The sequence below is a fragment of the Chelonoidis abingdonii genome, chromosome 3 (assembly GCF_003597395.2).
Source record: "Chelonoidis abingdonii isolate Lonesome George chromosome 3, CheloAbing_2.0, whole genome shotgun sequence".
Lineage (NCBI taxonomy): Eukaryota > Metazoa > Chordata > Testudines > Testudinidae > Chelonoidis > Chelonoidis abingdonii.
This window is the reverse complement of record NC_133771.1, coordinates 59,554,015-59,570,786: the sequence shown is the minus strand read 5'-3', so window position 1 is coordinate 59,570,786 and position 16,772 is coordinate 59,554,015. Positions and strand designations below refer to the sequence as shown.

The following is a 16,772-nucleotide window of genomic DNA, read 5'->3' as shown; positions in this document are numbered from 1 at the left end:
GATCTGTAGTGGTGCCACCCAGTTCACTCCAGCTCCTCAGGGTTTGTTTACTGAAATCCTTGCTTTCATGATCCTCTGTGTGTGGCCTCAAACCCCTCTTCCAGGAGAGAAAATGTGACAATTCTGTGAGTTAGGACTCAGAGTTTGAATACTTAGTCCCCTACTATGGGTTTTCCTTGCAAAGAGAGCATCAGGCCTTATACCTAGGTGCATAAATTAATTCAATAAAATATAATTAATTCAACTCCCTGGTTTCTGACAGATATTTTACTGAAAGCACATAAAGCTATATTTCTTTGTGTCCAAACAAGGGCCTTTGGGATTTTTACATTATTGTATTGTATACATTTAGACATTATTCTTTCACATTCAGGAAACCTGGAACTCAGCTATAGAATTTTTTCAAAGGAATGTCAGCAATTCTGTCTACTAGGTCAATATTTGATTCCTGTCCTTTTGGAATGACTTACTTTTTATTCTGATACTGAGTTTCTGTATTGTTGTTGTGAATATTTTGAGAAATCACAGGTAATAAACAGAATTTGCTTAGATTTTAACTTACAGTAAAAGTGGCTGAGTTTACAATACGGGAACCTAAGAATCACATTAAACACTGTTTTAGGGCTGAAAGTACAACACAATCATATTTTTGCAAGCAAAAGTCACTGCAATGGTCTCCAATGCAGTGGAAGACACTGTGTACTCTAGAGAATTATAGTATAACATGAACCTCCACAGGCTGAATTTAATATCATCTTTTAAAAACTTTATAAATTAACAGCCTGATGCTATATTCCTGACACACCTAAAATGCCAATTAATTTGAAATTTGAACTTGATTTGAACAAGATTCAAAGAGGAATTATATACTTTATGGATAACAAAAATATCCAGAGTTACAAGTAATTAATGTGTTAAAAAATCCTAAACAAACAAAAATAAACCCTGTGGGAAGTGATATAAAACTTCAGAGTTCAGGGTTTAAGCCAATCTCTATAATTATTAGAGAGCAGGGCAAGACCTTAATGGCAGATAAACTACTCCACCTCTGCTTTCTGGGGAGTTTCCTGCACCTTTCTCTGAAGCAGCTTGTTTCAGCCATTGTCCAAGACAAGAGTACCAGACTATTAGGTGGATCACAGGACTAATCCAGTATGTTAATTCCTCTGTTCCTGTTTCATGGGGAGTTGAAGTTCAGAAGGAATGCAGCTTCAAACCAAATTATATACACTTTAAATAAAATAATAATTATAAATAAAATTAAAATATGTAGCTGTTAACAAAGGGGGAATGTATCAGCACAGACACTTTGAATACTGCCAGACCACTTTTAAATTTTAAATTACAGTAGCTGATTTGGATTGATCTGAACTAATATGGTTTATTTTAAGTAACAATCTGTTTGCTACTTAGATTAATGAGACTGAGTGATAATGACCCTATTGCATTTCTGAGCAGCACAACATAGTATTAACATAACTTCTAGTTCTGTACTTCAAATGATCCCATTACAGCTATCATTTGACTCAAACGCATAATTTAGCATGCATGTTCAGTTTAAAAACATAAGACTAGAAGTAGATGAATAGTTACATTTTAATTGAAACTGCCTGAAATCTCAATAAAAACAAACTTGCTTCTACTGCTCACAAAAGAGAAAAAGAAAAGCAAGGAAAAGCAGAGATTTGATAATACAAATATATAATATTGATACTTACCTTCACTTTGGGATTATCCTAACTGTGTGATAGGAACAGTACAGTATGCTTGAGTGCTGGGCTATTCTAAAACTTTCCTTTTTTTAAGCAACACATGACATTAAGGGCTTGATCCTATTCCTACTGAAGTCAATTGCAAAACTCAGTGAGTTCAGCAGGGGCAGGACTGGGGACTTTAAAACATTTCTTTCTTTTGCTTCTTTCTGTATGAGCTGTTTCCCCTTCAGGCCACACAGATACAAGGCTTTTAAGATTTCTGAAGTAGCAATAAAGAATTGGAACCCCTCAAGCGCATAATGAAGCATCATGCTGCACTCTAATTTATCTGAATTCACTGACCCCATTTTGCTAGTGTTGTTTTTAAACAGAAAATGCTAGGTTTCCTCTTAATTGAGAAATGAGATGTAATCTCTTAAAATAATATTAAACATGTTGGTACTGTAGGTGCTACACCTACACCTTAAAATTATGCCTGTTATATAACTGACCTTTATATGCTGCAGGTTACAAGTCTTGCATTTGTACTGAATTGTTCTGTCAAAAAAGATTTTGTACATGCAGTATGTCATTCATGTCTAACCCATCAACTCTTGATACTCATATATGTCTCTTTGCATTTCCTTGCTACATGTAAACAAGGCTTCTGAGAGATAAACACATTCATTTATCAGGACAGAAGAGATTTATAATACATATTTTTAAAACATTCCTGTATGGATTCTTTGCCAAGTTTAGAAATCAGACAAAATTAAATGACTCAAAAACTCTTTCTGAGATGGAAAGAGCTTTTTCTCAGTGGACTATATGCTGACATACACATATGATTAGTCCATATGCCATGGGTAAAGTATAACCTGCAATATTTAAAGGGACCTGTTTTCAATTTGAGTATATATCACTCACCTGTTTGGCTAAGTTGAGATGTGCTTCTGCTCCTTCGAGATACTATGGCAACCACTTTGGCACTGAGACTGGATCGTCTTTTCTTCCCACCTGTTCCAACTGTCCCGACAGCAGTGTCTGATTGACTCCCATCATTATGTTCCAGTTTGTACATCTCTCCACTCACACTTGTGCTTTTTGTGATGGTTCTCCCTGAAGTCCCCATCCGTCTGCCTTGCATTTTAGGGGTAAACGTACTATATTTACAAAATAAAAACATTTAAATTAAGTGTATGTGTAATAGGGTCTTCAAAACATAAATTCATTTTATCAGCAAATTAATTCAACAGTCATTTTAAAGTAAAATCTTATTATAACTCTGTTTATCTGGTATCCAAATATATAACTGATTTGACATCTCTCAGACTACATGCTCTCTACATTGTAATCTATCCTTCATCTCTTCTACAAAAAAATAAACATGATGGTTCTTCAAAGAGATGGAAACACACAAACACAGAGATGTATCAATTACATAGAGTCTTGCTCTTTGCATCCATTGAATATATACAGTGACAATTGAATATATACAGTGATACTCCAGTAATTTTTACTGCCAACATAAACAAATATATTAAACAAAACAGAGGTAGGTTAAGCTACATACATTATAAGCATTGCTTGCAATAGACTGGGCTGTCACTAGACATAGGACACTCTGTTTGCTACCTGCTACACTTTACTAAAAGAGGAGAATAAATAACCAGACCCTCATTAAAATAACTCTATTCATTATTATAGGACAATGTATTCCAAGGACCTCAAAGGTCAATTGAGTAGCTTGCCAAATGTGACTAGCTCCCTTGTAAGCAAGGATGTAATTTATCTGAGTATACTCTATGACTTCCTATTGGTTTTCTCAGGTAAATGCAATCAGCCTTCTATGAAGGAAAAATATATAGTTTTAAGAATGTCATAAATGAGTCAGATAAAGTAGGTGAGGTAATATCTTTTGGGGGATCAACTTCCGTTGGTGGAACATACAAGCTTTCAAGCATCACAGAGCTCTTCTTAGGGTCTGAGGAAGGAAACCAGAGTGTCTAAGCTAAGTGGACATAGATTGTTAACCATAAGGGATTAAGACATGTTGTGGGAGACCACTTAAAATGAAGTGGGCAATTAGGGGTCAGCAAGCAGTGAGGTTTGTTACAAACTGTTGTAAGGATCCATAAACCCAGTGTCTCTGTTGCATCCAGGATTTTTGGTATCTAGCAGAGTTACGAATTAAGTTCCCAGACTTATCTTTTGAAGATGTTCCTATAGAGATGAATACTGAGAGGTCAGATATGGAATGATCACTTTGTGAAAAGTGTTTGCCCACTGGTGATATGGTGTTTTTGTCTTTTATCATTTTTCTGTGCGAGTTCATTGGAGAGTACAATGATTGTCTGGTTTCAGCCATATAGTTGTTGCTGGGGCATTTGATGCTGAATGAGTCCATTTTATTTTCCAGCTTGCCCACCAACCAGTGGGTCTTTCACTAAATTAACTCAAAAAGCAAATCACATAGCCAAGTTTGTTTGTTTGTTTCATTTTCATTTGATAAAACAGCAAATACCTGTTTGAATTTGAGTGCTCTCAATTTATAAACCTCCTGTTTGATGCTGCAGACAAGGACTGGACAGAGCATTGGGAAGTATACTCTAGGGAACAATCCCACTTTAGCAAAGGTACAGACTAAGTTACTTAATAAATTAGTAGCCACTAGGCCCCAGAGTGTAGAAAATTGTGTCTGCTGCTGGTGCATATGTATTGTCTCTGCTTTAGATGCACAGAGCGGTGGAGTGCTGTGCTGGAGGAAGGCGGGCACAAAAGATTTAACAAGCAGGCAGGAGAAAAGCTGAGAGGGAATATCAGAAAGCAGCAGGAGCTGCAGGGAGAGAGAGGAGGAAGAGCCTCTTATGTACCTCTCTAGCACCCCCAGGAGCCTGGACTGATTTAACACCAGCTTCTCAGGGAGCTTCCTGTTTCCTGCTGCTTCCCTGAACCCACTTGAGGGGAACAGGCAGTCAACTGAAGTAGTAGGAGACAGTTAGGCCCTTAAGACCTGATATCTTCCCTCACTCAAGCTGTCTGGTAGCAGGGCCTATTTGTCCCCTTCAACTGAGTGTTGAGAGCCACTATAGCTGGCATAGAACAGCAGTCATGAGTGAAAGAAGAAAATGCCCCTGTGGGGCAGCATTCAGAAAAAGAGAGAAAGCAAAGGAAGCTTTTCTATCTAAGCAGAAAGGAGCTCTCCTGAGATACATAGACACAAATGTTCACAGTGAGCCTTTTGGCCCCAGTGAGAATGTGAGTGGTGAGGAGATGCCTGATCTTCCAGTTAGTCAGAGTACAGGTGACCTGGCAGCTACTGCAGCATCCGTATCTCCATATCAAATGGATGTAATCATGCACATTCCCGAAAAAAAGTGTAGATCAGAGAAAAGTGTGGTGGAGGCACAAGAAACAGCTGCTGCTGAGTTTAGTTCCTTAAGTCTAGATGATCCAGGACTGTGGACCCACTTGAGCAGTAGCCTGGAGGGACTTCCTTGTACTGCATGGGCCACAGCAAGTGAAAAACATCATGTTCTCCAAAGACAATGAAAATAGAACTTTCCATCCAACACATTACTGACATGAAATCCCCAATGGTGACAAAGTGGAGAGGTCATGGTTTATGTACTCAAAAAGCCAGAATGCTGCATACTGTTTTTGTTGCAAATTCTTCCAGTCTAATGTTCCAGCCACATTGGGTTCTACAGGAACAAAGGACTGGAAAAATCTGGCTAGAAATCTGGCACGCCATGAGAAGGCAGCAAATCACCAGAGAGCATTCCATAGGTGGAAAGAGCTTGAGATGAGACTAAGGTTAAAGGCCACCATAGATGATCAGCATCAAGAGAAGATTGCATCAGAGTCTCTTTACTGGCAAAATGTTCTGAAAAGGCTCATTGCCATTGTGAGAATGCTTGCTACCCAAAACCTAGCACTGCATGGCACTTCAGATCAGCTGTATGTGCCAAACAATGGAAACTTTCTTAAAATTGTGGAGCTGATGGATGACTCTGATGCTGTACTCCAGGAGCATCTAAGAAGAGTCACCACCCAAGAAATGTACACACACCACTACCTTGGAAAAACAATTCAAAATGAGATCATACAGTTACTGGCAACAAAAGTCAAACAGAAGATTGTGGCAAATCTGAAGTCAGCAAGATATTACTCTGTTATTCTGGACTGCACACCTGACATCAGCCATATGGAACAAATTACTTTAATGGTGCGTTTTGTAACAACAACAGAACCTAGTGAAAATGTCCCTGCAATGGTGACTGTCAGAGAGCATTTTCTAGAATTTATTGACATTGATGATACTACAGGAGCTGATATGACAAATGTGCTTCTTAAAAAGCTGGAAGATATGGGAATTGCGATAGCTGACATGAGAGGTCAGGGCGACGATAAGGGTGCCAACATGAGAGGAAAGAGCAGAGGAGTGCAGACATGGACCTGAGAGTTAAACCCTGGAGCTTTTCTTGTCCCATGCAGTTCTCATTCATTGAACTTGTTGGTCAGTGATGCAGCATCAGCTTCTAGTGAGGCTGCTGAATTTTTTAATGTAATTCAAAGCATCTATGCATTTTTCTCTGCATCAACTCATCGATGGCAAATTTTGAAGCAATATCTGGGAACAGCCTCCCTGACACTGAAACCAATGAGTGCCACACAATGGGAAAATCGAGTGGAGGCGATAAAGCCTATCAAACACCAAATTGGGAAGATAGATGATGCCATAGTTGCCATTATGGAGGATAATGCTATGACAGGAACTGTTTGTGGGAGAACAGTGGCAGAGGGAAATGGAATCACCAGAAACATACGTAACTTCAAATTTCTGTGTGGCTTAGTGTTGTGGCATGACATATTGTTTGAAATAAATGTTGTAAGCAAAAGACTCCAAGGTGTTGACCTTGATAATCTGGAGCAATGGAACAAATGGACAAAACAAAGTCATACCTACAGACTTACCGGTCAGATGAGGGGTTTCAAAATGTTCTGAAGAGTGCACAGAAGTTGGCAGAGGAACTTCACACTGAAGCTATTTTCCCACCCATTCAAGAATACAAAGAGTCACCGAAGAAGACATTTTGATTAGGAGGCACAGGATAATCCCATAAGAGACCCCAAACAACAATTCAAAGTTGAATTCTTTAACCACGTGCTAGATTGTGCAATACAGTCAGTTGAAGAACGTTTCATGCAGCTCAAGGAACAGCAATATATTTGGGATGTTATATGCTATTCCAAAACTCCTCACTATAGCTGAAGAAGACCTACACCAAAAATGCAGGGCACTAGAGACAGTGTTGACACATGATGACATGTGCAATATTAATGCGAGTGATTTAGGTGATGAACTGAAAGCCCTTTCAAGATACATTTCAGCAGGATCAACTTCAAAGGCTGTTCTGGAATATATGTGCACAAATAAGAGGACCACTCTCTTTCCAAATGCTTTTGTGCCTGTGCATACTTCTAACACTTCCTGTAGCAGTTGCCAGTGGAGAACGCTGCTTCTCCAAGCTGAAGTTAATAAAACACATCTACATTCCACAATGACACAGGAGATGCTGGTTGGCCTTGCAACCATCTCAATAGACATGAGCTGGCCCAGACTGTGGACCTTCAGGAAGCAGTTCAATCTTTGCAACAAGAAGGCACGAAAGCACCTTTGATTATTCAACAGATAAAATGCCGTGTTTACTATGCAGACAAGAAAAGTTACATTTGCTGTTCAGGCATTTGAAAATTAAGTGTTACTTAAAATTTTTGAACAAGGCATTTTAAGTTGCTAGTTCTCCTTTATTGGAGATAAGTAGCAGAGCAGTACCATGAGAGGAGTAGAACAGGAAGAAGGCAGAATTGAGACCTTTCAAAGTTTTGGCCCAAGCAAAGGGGCATGGGGCCTCATTTGAGCTCCCCGCTGTCAGGTGCAAAAATATTGTGGGCCGGCCCTGCATCTAGTGGTCAGTGGGTGTCCTCTTCTCAGGGGAGGCTCCAGGCATGGCAAGCCGGGCGGGGGGGGAAGGGTGTGGCATGCTGGTCGTCGTGAGGGTGGCAGTAAGGGTGGCATTTCTGCAGGCTGAGGTCTGCCGGTCCCGTGGCTTCAGTGGCAATTCAGCGGCGGGCACGCCAAACACGTGGGACCGTGTGATCACCCGCAGAACCGCTGCCGAATCCGCGTGACCGGTGGACTTCCTGCAGAAATGCCACTGAAGGCTCCCTGACTGCTGTGCTTGGGGCGGCAAAAAAAAAATAGAGCCGCCCCTGCCTCTTCTGTACCCATTTCACAGCTGACGCAAATCTGTTACAGCTCCAAACCTACAGAGCCTGTTTTTTTATCTGAAACTGTAGACTCATGCGTTCAGTACTGAGGTTATGTCTACACTGCAACTGGGGGAGAGCTTGTACTCACTTGGCTCAAGCCAATGTGCTAAAGTTGCAGTGTGGATGTCATGGCACTCGCAGAGACTCGGGCTAGCAACCGTCGCTCAGACCCAGGGGGGTGGGTGGGCATGGGAGCCTGAGCTGCCACCTGAAATAGCAATTTTTAGTTCTCTAATTTGGCTTGAGTTAGTATGAGTCTGTCTATTTGGGCTGGGAGGTATGCTTCCAGCTGCAGTGTGGCTATATTCTAAATGTCCCCACTTCAAAGCCTGGTGCTGGCATAGATGAGGGCCATCACACTTGGACACAGATTCATTCTTTTCCTTTTTACCCCAGTCATGATGGTAGGTGCACATAACCAAAATATTACCTTTGTGTGTATGGTGTGGGGAGAAAAAGATTTTCCTTCTTGTTGTCAAGACCCAACAAACTGTTTTGCAAGTATGCTGATTGCTTCATAAACTAAATACTCTACTTCACTTGCTATTACTATTTTATTGCTAGATCAGTCTCTTTGTAATGAGATCTATTTCACTGCAGTAAAATCCAGCCTTTCAAAATATCTGATCTAACAGTCATATTTTATTTCACATAACTCATACATTTTGTTCCTCTTTTCCTTCCCACAAATACTTCAGTGCCAACTGAATGTAAATCAGGACTACCCAACCCATAAGAATACAGCAGTTAATGCATTTTTTGTATTTACTCTACATACACCAACCAATTAGACATACTCTAATGAAAGTTACAAAATAACGGAAGATTGCTAGGACAATTAGCCCACTTTAGTAAAACATAGCATTTTAAAGGTTATATTTGGAAGTTTTGAAACTTTATATTTTAAAAAAAATAATGAATCAGGGCTCCTGAAATGTGTTAGACTGTCAATACTGCACATTGAGCTTTCCATTTATTTATAGAACATGTACCTCTTAGGCAGTGGCACGCACGCTTCTGCACACTGTGTCAGCAACATTCTACCTTGACTCTGACCTGCAAGGGACTGCCTCTATTGCTGTATCTATACTAGGGAACTGAAATGGTTGACGTTAATCATAAAGTGTTCATTGCCTCCACATCACGTGGAGGAACTGTAGCAGGTTTTCCCTTTGTCCACCCCAGCTCTCTTTTAAACTATTCCTGTCGCAATATTTTCTGGGTATCTTAGCCCTGAAGGAGATTTTGAAAGGTGCACTGGGGGAAAGTGGCGAGAGAATTAGTTGAGCCATTTCAGCATGCCCACATTACACTGGCTGTGCGTTGGTTCAGTGTAAGCCATATTTTAAACCTTCTGAAAGCCTAGTCTATTCCAACTTGTTCTCTGGATCATAGGTGTCATCTTTACAAGTTGCTGGGAGGTGCACATTAAATGTTGTACATATGTTCTAGCGGGATGGTAAATTTCTCTAGTGCAGACAAAGTTCTTGGCTGAGGGTAGTTAGTCTTATGATAGCTCAGTTTTTAGCTTCTCTACTAAAACGACAATCAGCTGCCAGTTAGTGCAATTAGGAACTGAACTGAACTAGGCAACTCATTTTACACAGGTCACCAAAAAGTCACCAGGAGCTTTAACTATGCTCCCAAGTGCTAGATGAGGCTAGAAATGAGATATGCCCTATTGGCCTGTGGCAGAGATCCAGCTCCTAGGCTACTTTGATTACCTCAGGATCTCTTCTTTCATTTTGTTTTAAAAAAGTAAATTTCTAGCCCTCATGGTTATAAAAGAAAGGACAGAAAATGTGAACCCAGTGTAACCAATGCAATACTATCTGTCTGAGTCTGCAGACAGCCTGACCCTGACACAATAGTTCTGAGTAATGTGATCTGCCCTACACATTCAAATTGGGTGTTAATGCCATGGCTCACTGTACAGGGTCCTGCCAACACTACCCCAGCAGAAAGTAGTTAATGGCAGTGCAGCAAGCCTGGCCCATTTACCCACAGATATACCAAGGCTTCTAGGAGTCCATCTACTGCCCCTTTATTGGGGAGAAGAGGCCCTGGTTACCCTCTGTGGGGGCAAAAAGGGGGCCCAATGTTCCTTGCTTTACTTTTCTGGGAGGGTGAACCTTTACCACAGCCAATTCATGTCTGAGGTGTAGCCACAGTGCAGGGGTGGGGCTAAAGGGACAGAGCCATGGGGGCTCCACGTTATTGTGTATGTAGGGCCCTGATGCCTGAGCATCATCTACACTAGCATTGCAGTTTGAATTTTAGTGAGAATTTCTGAAGCTCATGCTTGCTGGTGAAATGTTCTGTAGCACTTTTACCTCTGCTCTGCGCTATACAGCCTCATACAATTGTACAACTCTTAGTTTATAAATAAATATAGTCTAAAATAGAGTGAAATTAATATCTCATGTAATAAAGAATTAAGAAATTTTAAATACTTGTGCTTACAGTGTTCGTTAACATTTAGCTGAAATGTTGCAAAAACACATTAAAATGTATTTACTTGAAATATTAATTTACAGGAATGTGTCATTTTTGGTAATGAATATCAACCGATCAATTGTATTAATTTATAAAATTCATCCTTGAAATAAGGAAACATTTATTTCAATGTGACCTTTGCACTACCATCTTCCAGAAGTTTTTGAAGTAAACAAACATGAATCTGAAGATTTTTCAGTTTTTTTAGAGCAAGCCTACAAGTTTTTGTTACTACACTCCCACTATTTTGTGCTTTGATTTTTATGATTCATTATAATTTTTCCCTATAAAATCTATTAGCAAATAATTTCCTCTAATTCATAAAGAAATGTGGCTTTATAATTTAGTAAATTTAAAAAGAAATCCTGTATGTTTCTCATATATATATTTCCTAAACAATGTGAGACTTATAACTACATTTCCTAGTGACCTGTGAAAGTCTTATTAAAAATTAGGGTAGTTCCTCTTTTTGCTTTTTTATGGTATATAAAGATCATCAAAGATTCTTCTTAAAAAGAAAAATGAGGTAAGTTTGGTGTTGGGGTTCTGCTTGTTTTATCTTAGAAATTTCTATTTGTCTTCCTAGGCTAGCTGGAGAAATCTGTGGAGGTCTCAGGAGAGGCATATTTATACATTCTCACACCTTAACTACAGGGATTAGGTTACTAAACCTTTAACAGAGATGGCATTTGTCCAAAACATTTGTTAGTTATTGAAGCTAAATAAATGTTAACAAAAATAAGCAAAAAACAAAAATGTAAACAGTCCACTTAAAAATATCGTCCTCCCTAATTCCTCAACTTTCATTCTTGTGGTGTCAAACTTTCATTAAAACTCCATCATCACTGGCCTTGTCTGCCTTAACCTATTTTTCCTAAAAATTCTCACTTATATAATTCCACTGATGCTGGCATTGTTGCTATCCCACAGCTGCTGGGCCCCAATGCGAACAGCTATCAGAATAGACTAGTCAGAGACTAGTGGAGGCAAAGACATAAAGATACAGGACCCAAAGTTTTTAGTGCCAGATCCTCAGCTGCACCAGACTGCTGAAAAGGGGGGGCAAAAGGATGGTTTGAAGCCTTTTTTCTGCTCTCCCAATGCCTTGGCTAAATCAACCCTGGCATTACTTAGCACAACTGCAGGGCTGCTCTAAACTCTGCCAGCTTGCAATGGTCCCTTGAGGATCACTGGAGTGCAGTACTCTCTTGCTACATTGCTTGCTGCCATTGGCAACAGAGAGGTGGTATACAGCTAGCTAGGAAAAGGTGAAAGTGACACAAAAGAGGCTGTAGCTGAGACCAGAGACACATAAACCCTCCTCCCCCTGCCATTTTGTTTTGGAAAATACATTTCCAGCCTTCTTTATATATCATAAAGAAGCAAAAAATAGCCCAAGTGCAATTTTTTTCCTTTGTATGTCTCCTTAATGCTTATATTAGATACCACTATACTGTGACTCTGCAAAGACTTGGTTGGACTATTTTCACACTTACATTTAAGCATGTACAGAATTCTTTTGCAGGATTGGAATATAAATTGGTAGATTCTGAAGTTAAGATGTCAACTGAGATTCAATTATCAAAGCGTAAATCTAACTGAAGTGAATAGAGTTTTCCAGATTAACACAAGGGTAATGGAGATCATAAGTTACTTAACCTTCTCTTGAAGATTCTCTGAGCATCTTTTTCTCTGTAACTACAAGATGAACATCTTTACAGCACCAAGCTGAAGTTGTTTCTAATTATTACCATAGCAACACTGTTACCATTACTACAGTGGCAATAGCCATTCAGCATAATTAACAGTGATTAAATATTGATTCACAAACAGTATTAACAAATTAAAAATCATGAATGTGTACAATAATTCCAGTTACAGATAGTTTAAATGTATTTCAGTATTATGGACAGAACTTGCGTTTTGAAAATCTTGATATCTTACTATGTAATAACTTAATTTCATACCTTTTATTAAAAAGCCATCCATAACAGATGTAAAAAATGACAGTTTTCCTAATTCCATAAAATCCTGTATTCAAGCCATTTTCTTATAGTTCACATATACTAGGATTTCTTTGGATTTGCATATTACTTACTTTAAAAACACTGGACCTCAGATATCTTCAAATATTGATTTTTTTCAGTAATAGTTTTTGCACTTTATATGACAAATGAATGAAGGTGAATGAATGAAATAAGTAGTAGCTGTATCTTAATTTGTAACCATTTTGGTTAAGTATAGTTCTTTGATTTGTACTTTTATGTGCCTTTTTCAGATTGTTATTTATATGAATAATTAATAGGGCTTACATAGAAATGTAAATTAAAATATAGGTTTAATGGCAGACAGCTGACTTAAATATTTATTATATTTTATCCACCAAATGTAGAAACAAACCATTTTTAACTAGACCAAAAATAACTGTAATTTTGTTTTATTGTTTATTCTTATTTTTTTTTAAACATTTTAACATTTTTAGCATTGAAAATGAAGGATCTGATTCTTCTTCCACTGAAATGAAATAACAAAACTCCAACTGACAACAATGAAAGCAGGAGCGGGCCCTAAATTCATACCATATGAGTTGTCCTTCAGCACTATGCGCTGACAGATTATTAAATTCTAGTCATACTGAGTGCCAAACAGGAGCATAATATTTACTTTATGAATGAAAAACAGTTTTAATTATAATCTGCCAAAGCAATAATTTATGTAACTGAAATGGACTGCTAGTAAAATGAGATCCTTACCAAACTCCGGTAAATCAACTTTGTATTTCAACAGCCAGAAGCAAATATGAAAACAGTACTTTTGCAATCTACTGTATTTATTTGAAAGTTGTACTTCACTGGTATTTACCTGAATGAAGAATGAACCATGAGGACTCAAATATCTATTCAGAGAATAGTATGTTATTAACCAACTGGCATAAAAGATAACCCTTAAGTAAATCCTGCAAAATGAACACTGAACAGGCACAATGTAAACAATCTATATAACCAGAGGTAGAAATCAATTACATATATCTAAAGTGTTTTAATACACATTGCATAAATAAGGCACTAGTTTCAGTTTAGAAACACACATTCATGTTAGTGATACCCTGACTATTTTTCTGTAGTTGTATCAGATGCATACCAGTCATACATACATTTATATCACATGAAAAAGAAAAGTAAACATTGCACAGCTAATTAGAATATGCTTTACCAATAAACTCACCTATGTAATATCACCTATGTAAATAAATTCTGTTAAAAAATCAAGCTAGTCATTAGTCATGATCATAGCTAAAATCATGTTTCTTTCATCCTCTTAGGCATATTGATGGTTCATAAAGAGATGTTTTAGATGTATATGTTCATAATCACCAATCTTTACTCCATTTGTTTTTCCAACATATAGAGCCATCAGTAAATAAATAATCTCTAGTATTCCTTGCAGTATGGAAGAAATTAAGATAAGGCTTGTCTTTATATAGATGTAATGACTTGAATCCTCAGAATCACCAGCCTGCACAAGCACTAGCTAGTAAGCTTCTTGCCTTTTCTGCTGAATACAGAATCATGTAGTACTTCTTAGCACCTGTGGCAACCATTTACAATGAAGTAGCTCATTAATACTAACTATCTAAGCATGCAACAGTTTTGGACCAAAGGGAAAGATGATAACGAATATTACATTTCAAAAAATAAAACTTTTTATTAGAAGTTTCTCAGATTTCAATATCTCCAAACTATAAAGTGTCTGTCTATATTGCTTTGTCAACCTTAGAAATATATTTACCTATGATAAATTAAATTTGCTGTAAGATTCATGCATCTACAAAATATAGCATTTAATAGATTAATTCAAATATTCTGGTTTCTCAGAAAACACAGGGGATAACATACCCTTCTGTCAGGGTTCCTTCCCCACTCTGAACTTTAGGGTACAGATGTGGGGACCCACATGAAAGACCCCCTAAGCTTATTTACGAGCTTAGGTTAACAGTAAGCTGCCACCACAAAGCATGTCCCAAATCTTAGGGGAGAGCCACTTGGATCTCTGCCTTCCCCCAAATATTTCCCAAGTCCCTAACCCCCACTTTCCTGGGCAGATTGAGACTAATTCCTCCTCCCCCAAGTCCTTACATCCCTTTTCCTGGGTAGGCTTGAGAGTATACCCTCAGCAATTAGTCCTGGTGAACACAGATCCAAAACCCTCGGACCTTAAAACAACGTTATAACACCTTCTTTACTGAAATTTTTGCCAGCTAAGACTAAAATAAACTGAGTTCTTTTCACATCAGATGGAAGTTAGCTGGACCAAAGAAATACTCAGTAATTTTGGTACAGTCTGCACTAACTGAGACCTTTTTTTTTTTTAAATTTCTGAAATTGTCAGTCTTCAGTAAAATGGGGAAAATAATTAAAAAACTATTAATGGACATTACATAAGAATTGCATATTTGCAATCTCTTTTAATATGCTTTCCAAGAATACTTGTACAAGTTAATTTTTGTTTCCAGAAATTAAATTTTGTTCACATAAACCGAGTCAAAAACCTCACGTGAATATATATTTGCAGGAGTTTGATGCTGGAAATGTTTAAAGGCTACCCAGAAAGCTATTTGAGAGTTTGGAAGCTATCCAATTAGGAAGCAGAACCATTCTTACAATACAACCTGAGTTAGGTGACAAATCACACAGCCCAATTAACGAAACATAAGGATGAAACATATAAAGTGATAACATCCAGAAATATGTTCATATTAACAATATATTGAACAAATGATAAATAAACTCACTTTTAAAAATCACTCTGTGGACAATTTTTGAACAGAAAGAAAGCTCAGTTCAGCTCTGATCCTAATAAATTAATAGTCTGGCCAGCATCCTTCAGTGAGAAGTGAAGTAACCCTTAAACATTACTACTTGTCAATACAACTGAGGAAACTTGCTCAACAGTACCAATGGTGCACTAAAATTACAATTTTTCCTTTGCTGTTTGAATAATTCTCCCTAATAAAACTGATTTGTATCTTCATAATAAAACCTTATGTTTGTTTCTGTCTTTTCGCCAGTAGATGAACTGCACCTAGTGTGTGTGATCTCATTGCTCTTTATGGAATACAGATGCATTGTCAGTACCAAGCACGTTATTTTTTGGTCTTTAAACCATAAACAACAGCAATAATAGTACTGATAACAGACACAAAACAGAAAAGAAGCAGGGAAAAGGAAGGGGAGAGAGAAGAAAAGGGAGATGAGATGAAGAAAAGGAGAAGAATAGGAAGGATAGAGTGAAGAAAAGAAAAGAGAATACTTCTGATGCCACATATCATGGACACTAGCTAATTCTAACAATAATATAAATGACAATTTTAAAAATGTTATAATGTAGAAGAAGAAAGGTAACTAGATAATTTAAAATGCACATGCAGTGCCTGATCCTAGATTTTTCATGTGAAGATCATCAGATGTTCTAAAGGGATTAAAGACTTCATCTTTCTCTCTCTGATAGTTACATAAAACAGGTCACATTGAAGGATTTTGTAAAAAATCATTATCTTTAGAGCATTAATTACCCTGGCTTCACCTTGGATCTTATATGGAAATGACCACAGAGCCAGGCTGTATTTTTTCTATAATAAACTATTTTGGCTGAGGTAAATTTGTTTTGCATTAAAGGTTCCAGCCACATTAGTAATCTTAGAGACTAATATCTTCTATTTTCCCCTATGACAGGAATAGCTGTGATAGTCATGTCACCCCACCAATGTGTGAACCAAGCCAACAAGGGAGGGGGAAATTAGTCAGTCTCCAAGCCCACTCATTTCTTAGTCTGTTCAATAAAACTGACAACAAAGATGCTAGTTAATGAAACATTATCCCAGCCATGCCAGAAAAAAGACAAGATGCATTGGATCTTAACGTATGCAAAGGATCTTTAACTAGACCACAACTAATTGATCTAGGAATACACAGCAATAAATTGTACAGGGCAGGTCACCATTCTTTCCTTAATCACTTCTGCCTCTTAGGGAGGGTGATCGTCAGCTGGGATCTTGCCACCTTCCCCTTGTATGAGGGATAAAGTGGAGACGTGGAAAAAGAAGTGAAGGCATGCATCTTCCTGCTGTACCAGATGTTAGGATCCTGAAACCCCTTTACTTAGCTTCCTTCGGGGATGCCTCCTCCTAAATCCCCTTTCAATTCCTGTTTATCAGGGAACTACATCCTGCACTGGATACCTACCACA

The 16,772-nt window shown here is 38.0% G+C and overlaps 1 protein-coding gene across 44 annotated transcripts in view; it reads right to left on the bottom strand.

Moving 5' to 3' along the window:
* Nucleotides 1–16,772, bottom strand: part of RIMS1 (regulating synaptic membrane exocytosis 1) — a 537,317-nt gene that overhangs the window by 52,695 nt on the left and 467,850 nt on the right. For 33 of the 44 annotated variants that reach the window (XM_075063753.1, XM_075063758.1, XM_075063760.1 and 30 more), the window contains one exon: nucleotides 2,622–2,857. The exons of the other annotated variants lie outside the window; for them this stretch is intronic. In XM_075063753.1, the coding sequence (XP_074919854.1) occupies nucleotides 2,622–2,857 (236 nt within the window). The remainder of the gene's footprint in view (nucleotides 1–2,621; nucleotides 2,858–16,772) is intronic. 44 annotated transcript variants of the gene reach the window in all.